The sequence below is a fragment of the Corvus moneduloides genome, chromosome 7, assembly GCF_009650955.1.
Source record: "Corvus moneduloides isolate bCorMon1 chromosome 7, bCorMon1.pri, whole genome shotgun sequence".
NCBI lineage: Eukaryota > Metazoa > Chordata > Aves > Passeriformes > Corvidae > Corvus > Corvus moneduloides.
Window position 1 is genome coordinate 31,184,943 of NC_045482.1, and position 12,895 is coordinate 31,197,837.

At 40.2% G+C, this 12,895-nt stretch overlaps 1 protein-coding gene across 1 annotated transcript; it reads right to left on the reverse strand.

The window, feature by feature from the left end:
• Window positions 1–1,450: 1,450 nt before the first annotated feature.
• DDX18 (DEAD-box helicase 18) lies at window positions 1,451–12,064 on the reverse strand. Its single transcript, XM_032114851.1, has 14 exons — window positions 11,875–12,064; window positions 11,591–11,779; window positions 10,443–10,577; window positions 9,784–9,919; window positions 9,370–9,470; window positions 9,071–9,270; window positions 8,869–8,983; window positions 7,875–8,014; window positions 7,510–7,671; window positions 6,438–6,590; window positions 5,656–5,769; window positions 5,139–5,195; window positions 3,991–4,168; window positions 1,451–3,358 (listed from the first exon to the last, which is right to left on the reverse strand). Exons 1-14 carry the CDS (start codon window positions 11,990–11,992, stop codon window positions 3,216–3,218), a joined length of 1,941 nt encoding a protein of 646 aa, XP_031970742.1. The 5' UTR covers window positions 11,993–12,064; the 3' UTR covers window positions 1,451–3,215.
• Window positions 12,065–12,895: the final 831 nt, after the last annotated feature.

The window sequence follows — 12,895 nt, forward strand, 5'->3', positions numbered from 1 at the left end:
CTATTCTTGCTCTACGGTGTCAATAAAGGTACCCTCCACCTGTGACATTCACCCTGAAAAAATTTGATGGCAACACTTTCTGACCAGCATTGTGCTTGTCTATAACTCGGCAGCTTTATGGCACAGGAAACTTGGATCATGACAAGATTTTTCATGATTATGAGCAGTAACTCGGCAGCAGAGTTCTCCTTTATGGGCCTGTTCCAAGAACTGTCAAAAACATCTCCCAGTCCAAGCAGGACAGTTTTGATCACCCCCTTAAGTGGTTTAAAGAGTCCAATTTCTTTGTCAAGGTTCTCAGAGGAAGAAAGCAATTTCTCAAGGCACACAATATTAGTCCCCAACCGATCGGTCAGTGTTATGAGACAAGCCTTGAGAGCCTGATGGCTGAGGTCTATTAACTGCTCACAAGATTGATGACAGGGGAAGCTGCAAAGGAAACGTTAGATTTCCAATCAGTTTGACAATCTTTTGCACTTCTTGCAATGCCAGTGGAATAGATGCTGCCCAATACGCAGATATTTCATCAGAAACTATTTGTCATTTATGATTTCATAAACAAAGCAAAGGTAATTGCATCTGCACAAGACAGGAAGCTTTTAATTCCCACTTAGTCTCAGGTCATGAATTTCTCTTCCACTTAATCAGGAAATTAGAGCTGACTAGGTAGCTACTACAGGCAAGGTGCACCCATTGCACATCTACATTTAAGTAACAGTATTAACTTTTTTTCTTCAGTGTAAGCTACTATTACTCTAGAGCAATACCATCCAGTCTATCTCCTAGATAAGATTGTTTCAAAGATTTCCTCCTATTAGAAAATTCAGAAATTAAGAAAAACCAAACCAAATATCATAGGGAGGAGTTGTGCAGGCTCTTGCCAAGCCCTGTTTTGTCAGTTTTCCACGTATCAGACTTTAGAAGCTGACAGTGCCTCAGCTCTTCCAAAGAAAAAATTAGGTGAAGCTGGAGTATTGAAACTGCTGGGAAAGCAGTTAGCCTGCTGTCCCCAAAACAGTGACAGGCAGAAGCAGCTCTCTGTGAGACAGGCCTTTGCCTATATAGAGAAGTGGCAGCAATTTTGATGCACTTTTAAGCCCAACCAGTCCTGGCCATGAGCACATGGTCAGAAAGGTGGTCACTGACTCCACATCCCAGCTCTTTTCCTGTTCCAAACAAATACTCCATACTACTGCAGCCACTACTTGTGCCCACATAACCACACTCTGATCTTCACAGTGGTTTACTGCAGCTCTGCTTACCTCTCTTCCCAAGTAATTAATTTTGCAGTTCATCTAATGAGTCCCTCAGTGTTTCTTTTGCTTTAATGAAATTTAATTCCCATACAGTAACTGCACAGCTGGCAGGTATAAACAGAAGCCTTAAACTGTATGATGATGTAGATCTGAGAGACAACTCCTAAGATGTGCTGTTAATAAAGACATGAGAATTACTTTGACATCTATTATTTATAAATTTGTAAGAAAACCCAGAATCAAAGATTAGAACTCAATGAGACAAGCATCATGTTTAGCACTGTTTACCCTTCAGAGGAGATTTTGCTATTTCATTGCAAGCTTAGAAGCACAAGACATTCAAATTCTAGTAACGAAATTATTGTGACATTAAAACTCTTGAAAAGCCCACTAGGGTCTAAAGTCAGCCATTTCATAAAAGAGGGAAAACCAGGCAATGCTCAGTTCTGAATGGTGGAAGCACTGGCAACAGAATGGTCCTATTATTTCTCCCCCCCTGCAAACGATCTGGTTTCTCCAAGGATGAAAAGAAAGTTCACTGATTTTTTTTTAAATACTTCAATGCATGTATCAGTTTTAAATCTAACATGCTACTTTAGAAGACCTAAGAAATAACATTCCAATTTATATTGGAATAATTACTTATGCAATTGTATTCGTAACTGCTCCTGGGTTACATTTTAAATATACATCAAAAGCTGTTTTACTGTAATTGCATGTGGCCCACATTTCTGGATGCTGTGACATTTTAGTCTTTCACTGATGCATGAACACTTTTTAAACACTTCCCACCACCACTGTAGCCCCATAAGAGCAGTTACCTACTGCTTCAATGGCAGAGAGATGGAAATACTATATGTAATACAATTACTCTCTTACCCAACCTGTGTATTCTTCTTGTGCTGAAGTCTCCACATTTTTTCCTGTCTGTGATGTGTATTCCTCCCTCTTCCAGTTCAGTCTTTCACATTCTTCCTTCAAAATACCCTTCTAGTATATTTATACCCCATTTCACTTTTTCTTTTATTGAGTCTCTCCACCCCCTCAGTCCTGTGGCAGTATCTTTCACTTTGCCCATCACTGATCTGGTGTATTAAAACCAAAAAGCAATACACTTTTGCAATGTACAAGATACAATTGCAGAACTTCTTACTTCATCAAGGTTATGGAGCATCTTAGAAAACACTGCCTGGGTTGAGTGCTTCAATTTATGTCATCTGCTTTCCTTAATTCTTTGCCAAATACACTAGACATCACTAGACGAATAAATTCAGATTTAAACTGAGTGTGATGGAAAACCAAATATTTTTGTCAGAGTGCTCCCATTGTATCACAACATTAAACCAGTATTAATCATGTCCCGTAATGGTGTAAGAGATGTTTTTTTATTTTGGACACTGTACTTGTTATACAGATACCATGGCTGAAATTAATCACAAGCTCATACAGCCTTAATTATTCATCCATGGTTCAGTTCTAAAGGAATCTTCCTATATTCTTCAGCATTATTTGATGGCCAGAGTAGAGTTCTGTAGCATTAAAATCCCTTGCAATTATTCATGTGAGCAAAACCTTTTTATCTCACAATGTCCTTATGTTGTCCACTCTAACAATTTTCAGAGGTATGCATAGAAAGAAGGGTAAATGTAAAGCAAATTCTTCTATAAAACCTAAAAGTATTCTCCCTTTCTTTAATAAAAATCTCTGTAGTATTGACTTAAGGTAATTTAAATGATCTTCTTCCTTACAAGTATGGCAAAATTAGCTGCCCATATTCTCCTTTAGCCTCAGTTCCAAAGAGTCTTCCTGAAGTGAAAAATAAAAGATGTTCCAAGAAAAAAAAAAATCCTTAAAGAGACCTAAAAATGTGAAAAGAGCTGTTTAAATTGGCAGCAGCTGCCAGATGGTTTTGATCAAGGTAGGCTATCCCAAGGCCCCAAGGCATTTCAGTGACCATAATTAACGAGAAAACTGCCGATTGTCAGATTTCTTGCTGATGTGCTTGAAGATTTTCGCTTTGTGGACGTTCTTTGATTTCTGGTAGCCAAATCCCCCACCTCCACCTCTTTTCTGTAGTCTTCTGCCATGGTTGCTGTTCACATCTGAAATTTTATTGGTTAAAGAACTTTAAAAGGAGTAATTTGAAATATTGCATTTGGGTTTAGTAAGGGTTATTGACATGAGAAAAAATAGTTACACAAAAAGCTGAGCTGCCTAATTACAGAGAAACCCAGAACTTTGTGCCTGTGGTTCTAAATACTCCTCCAGCTGTCCAATTAAACGGTCCAAAGTACTACTGCTTCAAATTCCATCCACTGTCAGGTTTGACAGTAATTTAGATACAGTCTTCTATTTCCTGCTCTTGCCCCTCTATGTCAATATTCCATGACTACAAAACTTAAGCAAGCAGATTTCAATGAAAATAATTTTCCATGGAGGAGAACAATACTTCGGAATATGTGTGCATTCCAGAATCTGCCCAAGAGCAACTAAAGCCTGTATAGCATGGACATGTGCTAAACTAGATTTTGTAGGCAATTTTGCAGTTATAATGTCTGCAATATTTACATTTCCTTTGATAAAGTACTGCTGGAGCATGATTCATTTTTATGATTAATAGCAAAAAACCCCAACCCCCATAACAAAACAGCAGAATTTGAGGTACCATAGGAATTTAGCAATGAACATTTATAATGCAGAAATTCAGCTTTGAACCACTGCAGTAAAAGGATACTGAGGTCAACAAACGGAGGAACTTTAAAACCAAACGAAAGGCTGACTTTGGGAAGATCCAAGTTGTTGACATCATAGATCTGCTTCAGAGAGTGGGAGTCGTAAGCTCTGATGTAAGCTTTGTATGCCTCCTGGGCTGACTTGTGAAGGAAGTAGTTCTTCTCTATCAGTTTTTCCAGCTGGTGAGGGGAAAAAACCCCGTAAGAGACATAAACAATCACAGCTGTTAAAAGGCTCTAAATTATATTTAAAAGATTATTTACTGTGTGAGTGGCAATGACATTCACTCTTTGCTTCAGCAAAACTGCCCTGTGACATCAACCTGCACATACAGGTGTAAAAATGCTTTTATAAACAAGGAGAAGGACAAAAGAGCCTGAAACTGAATTACAGTACAAAGTCGCAGCAACATGAAAATTTACAGAAATATTAAACTGGGTTGTCCCAAACAAGTGAATCAAGAAGGACATGAAACCATGTGCATGAGAATTTCCAGCCTGACATCTGAACTGTGGGATTCCATGCAATTCTGTGCACAGTCTGATCTATTGTGGTGAAAATGTGTTGTGAAACCAGCACTATTAATTCTAAACCAAAATGCAGGTACACCAATGTAGACTGAGACATTTTATTTGATGTGGGCCCAATTCCCAGTACTCATTAGATCCCAGTGTCTCATTTGATGTTTAACATACATTAATTCAGCATACTAAAAATAAGCTACATTAGGCGTCATTTCTTCCTGATTACACTTAATTAGGAACCTCTCTCTGTAAGGACTGTCTTCACTGCTTCTTGCACCTGTTATTTTAAATTCCAGTTACTGAAAAGAAACTTTACAGAGCTCTTATCAAAAGAATGATTCACATAGGTAATCAACAATAGAAATTCACATCTTCAGAATTATCTATGCTATTCCACTCAACTCTGTGCTCCTTGGCTATTTTTGTAGCAGAGGAGCACTAAAGAGGTTTAGCTGATGCTGAGTTTTATTAACACCATCTAATTAAAAATACACATGGACTATTTACTAACATTCCTAAACAAGCACACATATTTGTGACCTGCAGTCATTATAGACTGTAACATTCTCCATGTAAATTATAATAAAAATAATCAAAGCATTTGAAGTATAAAGCCATGTCATACCTGAGACTGGATGTCCGAAATTTTTGACCAAGAAAACTCAAATTCACTTAGTGGTACCTTAAAAACAAAAGAAGAAATGAAGTATCAAAATTATTTACACTGTGTAAATACAGTGAATGTGTTTAAGACCAAGGACAAATAGAAAACAACCTGCTAGATAACAGATTTTTTTTAATACCACAGCTGTATCTGTAAAGTGCCTTTACATCAATATGACAGTATTATCACTTCCTTTAAGCTAGAGTAATAGAGACACTCAGTATGACACCATTTTTTACCACTTTTGTTTTAGAAGTTAAACCACTTTAGTCACAAGTCACAAAACAAGTCCATAAGGAGAGCAACCAAGAAACTCTTGTGCAGTTCTATTAAAATGATTACCTTTAGAAGAAGGCTGTGCTTCTTCTGGAATTAAACAAAACGAAACTGAGCTTTGAAAAAACAAACCAAACCACCAGGTTTTGCCTTTAAAAACCAGATGCACAGTAAAAAAACATAAATGTAGACAGAAGTTTACCCTGGCTTGTTTTAGGTAACGAAGAAAGCCCAATTCTTCTGGTCGTAAAATGAGCAGAGCGTGTCCTCTACCGTTTATTCCTCTGGCAGTCCTACCAACACGATGGATATATTCCTTTTGGAAAGAGTAACAAGCAACAAGGTCAGGCCGTCTCAATAATCAACAAAAAATACACCAAAGTGAACCTCAATATAATGTAATGCATCATTCATTTGGTAAGACTTTTTCTTGGCACTGACAATGGATGAGGGAAAGCAAGCGCTGAAGGTGCAAAGCAACATCAGGCTGAGACAGAGCCCCTGACTGAAGTATTTTATCTTTCACTGAAGAAAAAAATCTTAGTCTGCTGTAACTGAAATTTAAATCTTGATTTTGGTCTATGTGTCAAAACTTCTGAGTTTTTTGAATTTTGCTTGTTTACAGTAGACATTTATTCAAATAAGAATATTATCTTTAAACAAAAAGCAAATTTCAACTGGAAAAGCTCTGGCATGCATTTGTAAACTCACACTCCTCTTGAGAAGTGTTTTGTTGTTTAGCTGATTAGATTTTAATTTCACAGCACAAACAATATTTTAAAAAGCAATTCTTAAGAAGGCAACAAAGGTCTTGGCTAGGAACAGCATTTCCTAGGAGCTGGTGAAGGAGGTGAAAGAAAGCAGCAGCTGGATATGACTATGGCTGAATCCTGACCTCTGTCAAGCAGCAGTTCCAGCTTTTCTCTGCAACTCAGTTTGTAGATTGATTTCTTGCTGTGACTCTTGTCTGCTTCCTTAACTTACCTTTGGATCATCTGGAGGGTCATACTGGACAATCCAGTCAACCTCAGGAATATCCAATCCTCTGGCAGCTACGTCAGTGCACAGCAGTATTCCAGACTCGGCATTACAGAACTGGAAAAACGTTGTAGTACGTTTGGTCTGTTTCTGCTTCCCCTAAAAGGAAACAAACACATAGCAACTAAAAAAATGATTTGAGACATCTTTCCAAATCGTGGTCTTGTACAGACCAAGCAGGACTATTTTGCAGTGAAGAAACAAAGAAAAAAATAAATGGCACAGGGTTACATGAAGTGGCATCTCTCAGAGGTTACCCTGTATCTCCCAAAATATTAAAAATTGAATAAACATTCCTCTCATGAGGACAACATGTATGTTTCAAGTTCGGAAAAAGGACATTTGCAAGTCTAGCAATATGTTAGACAGATCACAGGTTAAAAAAGCAAGCAACCAAACAAAACAGATACTTGTCACAGTTCTATTGAAGAATAGCAAAAAATGTCCCCCCAAAACAAAATAGAAAAGGACATCTGTGGTTAGTTGTAACTACTGCTGTGGTTAGTAGTAGTTTGATAGACTTTCAGTCAATTCTTTGTTCTAAACTATGCATTTTGTGGTTTTGACAAAAAATTTACAATATTCGTCCAAATGGTAAGAATTGGCATAGTAAATCCAGACATCACCCTGCCCTTAGGAAAAGCAACAAACACTTCAGGGATCAGAGATTTTGGATTTCTCTGAGAAGAGCTTTGCTCCACATATTGAGTTTCAGTGCTTGTGAAAGGCAACCCCTTGGAAGAAAACAGCAATGTTGCTAGATACAGAGCATAAACTAATATCAATGTTCAGCCCTGGTTCAAAAAATAGCAAGTCTGATTACTGAAGTGTTGTTATTACATAATCTTTGCTTTATCTCCATTCTCTACAGACTAATCAAGACCATGATCAGTTTTGTGAGCAGGGTGTCTTGCTTATTAGAAACTGGACTGAAACAAACAAGGTAAATGTAAAGTCAGTAAGAGTTAACAGGTACTATCAGATTAATTAAAAATAAATCAATGAATAAGACACTTACATGAATGGCCAAAACAGGCAGATCAATGTAGTTGAGTAATTCATAGTGGTACTTCACTGACATACATGAAGAAAAAAATACCATCAGTTTCTTCTTCCGGTTCTTCTTGAGGAATGTGAAGAGCAAAAGGAATCTTTTTTCAGATGGACACACTACATAGCCCTGCAAAATTTTTAAACATTGTTAAATAAAAGTAGTAAGGAGCAAACTTCTGTTTCAGTAACACAATACATCAGGAAAAGATTACTTTGTGAAAAAACCCCACACCAAATAATTAAACAGTGAAATACATCTGAAGCATCCCAAGGAAAAACCACACAGGGCTTGGTGTTCACAAAACACACCCACTAACATTTGTGTCTTACCTGTTCAAGACCATCTACTGTTGCTGTCTCCTTGTTATCATCAACCCCAACATACAGTGGCTCTTTCTTCAGAGAGATCTTTGCCAGGTCTTCAACCTTTCTGGTTTGTGTGGCAGAGAAAAGCATCGTCTGTCTGCGCTCTGCAAAAACATTGGAAAGACAGCCTCACGTTTTAAAGAAGAATTTAAATAGTAAGTCCATAAAATCTCGAACTGCAAACCTTCCTCGACAAGTCCTCTACATTTTTTCAATTCTAATTCAAACATAGTGCTATAAACATAGCCTACAAAGAGCTGTAGTTGTATTATGGGGTGTACACCATGTTTATTTCAGCTGTCCCCACCCTCAAAATCCTAACAGCTATCAAAACACAGTACTCTCTCTCTGTAAAAATGTTAATACTCAGCTGCAATCCAATTTAGACACAAAACAATGACTTAAACAGAGACCAACATTGTATTTCTAACTATAAATTAATTTCTGTGAATACTGTAATATTTTTGTTTAAGAAAAACAACTCTGAGATTGTGTTTAATGCATCAATTACAAGGAACAGCTGAATGAAAAATTAGGAAAAGAAAAATTTAAGGTAAATACTTAAACTTCTTTAAAATACTGGTCTTGGAGGTATGAAAAAAGATTGAACTTCAAGTCAAAGACCTTTTTCCTTATATTTAAGCCTTATTAGGAAATAATGAATTCCAGGAAACACACAGGCAGAAAAATGAATGAGAAAATGTAAAACTAAAAGGATTTTATATGAACAGAATTGTATCTCTAAAGAGTGTATGAAAACTCTGTTCTTCAGACAAATTATGCTGAACAAGTAGTATATGCTGGGTAGCAGAAAGAAGGGACAGAGTAAGACAACCACTACGAAGTTCATTTACAGAACTATAAAAATTAATGACTTCTCTTATAATAATTGAGTCAGAAAGAAGACATCATGTTAGTCAAGTGATTTCCAGGAAAGATAGATTTTTTTTTTTCTTACTTGGCAAAAGTTTTATGATCTGTTTCATTTCTTCTTCAAATCCAACCTCCAAGATTCGATCTGCCTCATCAATTACTAAACACTGCAAGTTCTTGTACATGAAACCTGGAGTGTTCTAGAAGATTAACAAATTCACAGTGAGACAGGGAAAAGAGTTTTATCATGTTTTAATAACCAGATTAGACATCAATATTGTATCTACCTGCATATGATCCAGCAGTCTTCCTGGTGTTGCTACAATGATGTTGATTCCATTTCCAAGCTTCTGTGCTTCTGCTGATCTGTTACTGCCCCCCATTATCAGACCATAGGTGTGAACATGATGATTCATAAGTTCTTTAAGAACTCCGTAGGTTTGCATAGCCAGCTCTCGAGTAGGAGAAAGAATAATAACACCTGTTCCTAAAAATACATCAATCAGACAGGAGTCAGTTACAACTCCTACAACCCTCTAAATGGCTGCACTACAGTAAAATCCAGCTGTGAAACAAAGAGCCTTACCATTCCTCGGCATAAATTTCAGCTTGTAGATGAGCTCTATTGCAGGAATGAGAAACGCAAGTGTTTTTCCACTGCCTGTTTTTGCAGCTGCTAAAATATCCCTGCAAGCAGCAATGTCAGAAAAAGAAGTATTTAGTTGACCATATAGATAAAGAGAAAAGAACAATCCCACTCTGATCAATGCTGACAATGTAAAATCCTAACATGGCTTAGAGAAGACCAGTGGAGCTGGTACTAAGAGCCTGCTGGCAGATGCAGGTCACAACAATCGGTCAGTGAAAGGCTGGATTGTGGAGGTCTTTTCCAACATTAACAATTCCATGATTCAATTCTATGATTCATGTGTGTAACTTGCCAGCAAAATTTACAAAACATCTGGGGTCATTAGAGTGATTAAAAAGCCCTATTTCTTACCTGCCTTCCAGAAGTGGCTTAATACTTTTATGCTGAATTTCGGTCATGTGTGTAAACCCCATGTCATTTATGCCTTTCAATGTATTCTCACTGACAGAACCAGCCAGGGAAGCAAAAGAATTGTCTTCAAAAGTACCTGAAGGGGAAAATGAAAAATATTTAATCTTATTTCTTCAATTTCATCTGCCATCTGAGATTAACCAGTTCAAATTGACCTATATGAAAAAATCAAAGGACATTTTCTTATCACAAGCTACCATAAAATCCAAAGAATTGGCAAAATACTCTATTAATGAGTTCATAAGAAAACTACACAGAGTTAATAAGACTGAAGATGAATGTATGAATGTATTGCTGCTTCTGCCGAATTTACTAATTCTACATCTTCAGCTTGCTCTTCATGGATTTCTTCCTTTACAGATAAGCATGTGTGTATATAGGTTTAAAAACCACTTTCACTAGTAATTTTAGGACCAACAGGTGTGTATATAATGCAAATTTCCAAGAACAGTAACTGGGTTACTGTACAGCTGCCAGTGTCACATCATGTATTCAAACACCTGACTTGCAAAGCTCATTTGAAAACTGCAATTTGCTCTGGAAGAAATGTGTTAGGCCATGGGATTTTGCACATGCATGAAAAAGAGAACACAAGGTACCTGTTACACCTAGTGGTAAACTGGGCACTTCATCCTCCTCCTCTTCCACTTCTTTCTCTCCTGAGTCCTGCTTATCTCCATCTTCTACCTCTGCAGATTCATCTTCTTCAGTTTTTGCTTTTTTGGCTTCTGTATCTGGAGTGTTATTTTACAGAAGACAGGTCAGTTAGAAATATCATGGTTATGGTTAATAATATGGAACTATTATGGTCATGGTTATCATAAAACATTGTTCCACAGAATGAATTTCCTTTAGTCTGTAAACCATGTACAAAGATCACAATTTTCAATGGGGTGGAAGGGGGCTGGAGGAGAGGCAAAGTTTCTATGGAATTTTCTGAGGCACAGAGCAAAAAATCCCCCAGTTCCTTCCACACAGCCTGCTTCGCATAGTGAAACAATGTAGCTTGATGTATGTCATGTGAGATTTTGAGTGGAAACAAGATAAACTGTCCTTAAATGAGTTACAAAATTCTTTCCCATCTGCAATACAGACACTAAATTTCCCCCACCATTTGTGCTCAGGATATGTAAAATGTTGCATTTTAGGTACCTGAATCCTCAGAGAGGAAAGCAACCTCTTCACTGGCATAACCATGATGAGTGTCACAAAAATCAAATACAGTTTGGAAGCTTCTATTCCTCATGTATGTCTGTATATGTATCTATAAGAATATATGTAAAAAATATATGGAAATCTAGCAATATTTGTGAAGCGCTATTTTTTTTTGTAGTTTTCCAGTATACTTCAGTTTTGTAACATATTCATGTTGCCAAACGCTGGACATGTTGGAAAAAGCTGTATTGGCTGCACAGCCAGGCACAGAGAGCACCCATCTGCCAGAGCTCTACCCTGAAACACAGGGCAGGTATTTGAATAATAAACAAGAAAAACATCCAATCAATGTTAGAAAGCAGAATCTTGTGAAACAATTAAATTGGCTGCTAGTATGAATTAAGAATTCAAATATCATAGCTGGAATGAAAGAGGTAAAGCTTTAGACCTCAGGGACTTTAAGCGCACACCTGACCGGCACATGGCACTTCAAAGTTTCCCCGACGCGGCGGGAACCCAAAGGAGGCGCTTTTCGGGTCTCCCAGACTAACTCAGCCCTGGGAGACACGCTGTATTTGCTAACAACACGCACCATCTCCTCCATTGGCCACCGCTTTCCTCTTTTTCTTCTTCTTTTTCTTCTTTTCCCCGTTGCGGGGTCCGGCTGCCTCCGCAGACTCTGCGCCCTCCTCGACCGCCGCATCCACCTCTGGGACCGCCGCCTCCTCCACCTCCTCCTCCTCCGGGGGTCCCTGGGAGGCCGCCTCGCTGGGCGGGGGTACTGCACGGCGGAGAGACAGAGAAAGAACACAAAGTCAGCGACAGCTCCGCCAGCGCTCTGCCGGGGAGAGGCTCCGCGGCGCCGCCCGCCCGTACCTGCCCCCTGGGCCGCCTGCAGCTTCAGGTTGCGCTGCCGCAGCTTCAGGTTGCGCTTGTGGATCTTCCTGCGGAGCAGCCGCATGGGCAGGTTGCTGGCAGCCGCCGGCACCGACATCGCGGCAGCGGCGGCGGGAACTCGGCGCTCCCGCACACGTGGGGAGGCCGCGCCCGGGAGCCGCCGGAAGCGCCGCCCGCGGGGCCTCACGGGCGCCCGGCAGCGCCCTCTGGGGGCACGGCGGAGGCAGCGCCGCGCGGGGCCCGGCCCCGGTCTCGGCCGCGGAGGGGGAACACGCCCCGGGTTTCCCTGAGAGGAGGGGCTCGGCGTGTCCCACACAAACCACCCGCAGCCTCCTCATAACGCCCCTCTGCCCGGTGGTGCTGCCTCCACCCATGGTTACAAGTGTTCAGCGGGAGAAAGAGACAGAATGAAAGAATCAGTTAGGTTGGAAAAGAGCTCTAAGATCGAGTCCCACCTATGACCGAAATCACCATGTCGACTACCCCACAGCACTGAGTGCCACGACCAGTCTTTGTTTAAATACCTTCAGGGATGGTGACCACCACCTCCCCGGGCAGTTCATTCCAGTGTTTAATCACCCTCTGTGAGGAAACTGCTCCTGATCTCCAGCCTAAACCTCCCCTAGCGCAGCTTGTGGCTATGCGCTCTTGTCCTGTCACTGTAGCCTGGGAGCAGAGCCCGATCCTCTCCGGCTGCCCCCTCCTGTCAGGGAGTTGTAGAGAGTAGAAGGTCTCCCCTGAGCCTCCTTTTTCCAGGCTAAACACCGCCAGCTCCCCCAGCTGCTCCTCATCAGACTCGGGCTCCCGTCCCTTCCCCAGCCTCACTGCCTTACTCTGCACTCACCCCAGCCCCTCCCTCAGTGTCCTGCGTCTGAGCGCCCCAGAGCTGGACACAGCACTCGAGGTGTGGCATCACCAGTGCCGAGCACAGGGGAAGAGTCACTTCCCTGGAGTAATTACTTCCAAGGAGTAATTCCCGAAGGCTGGCACGCGGCCCCAT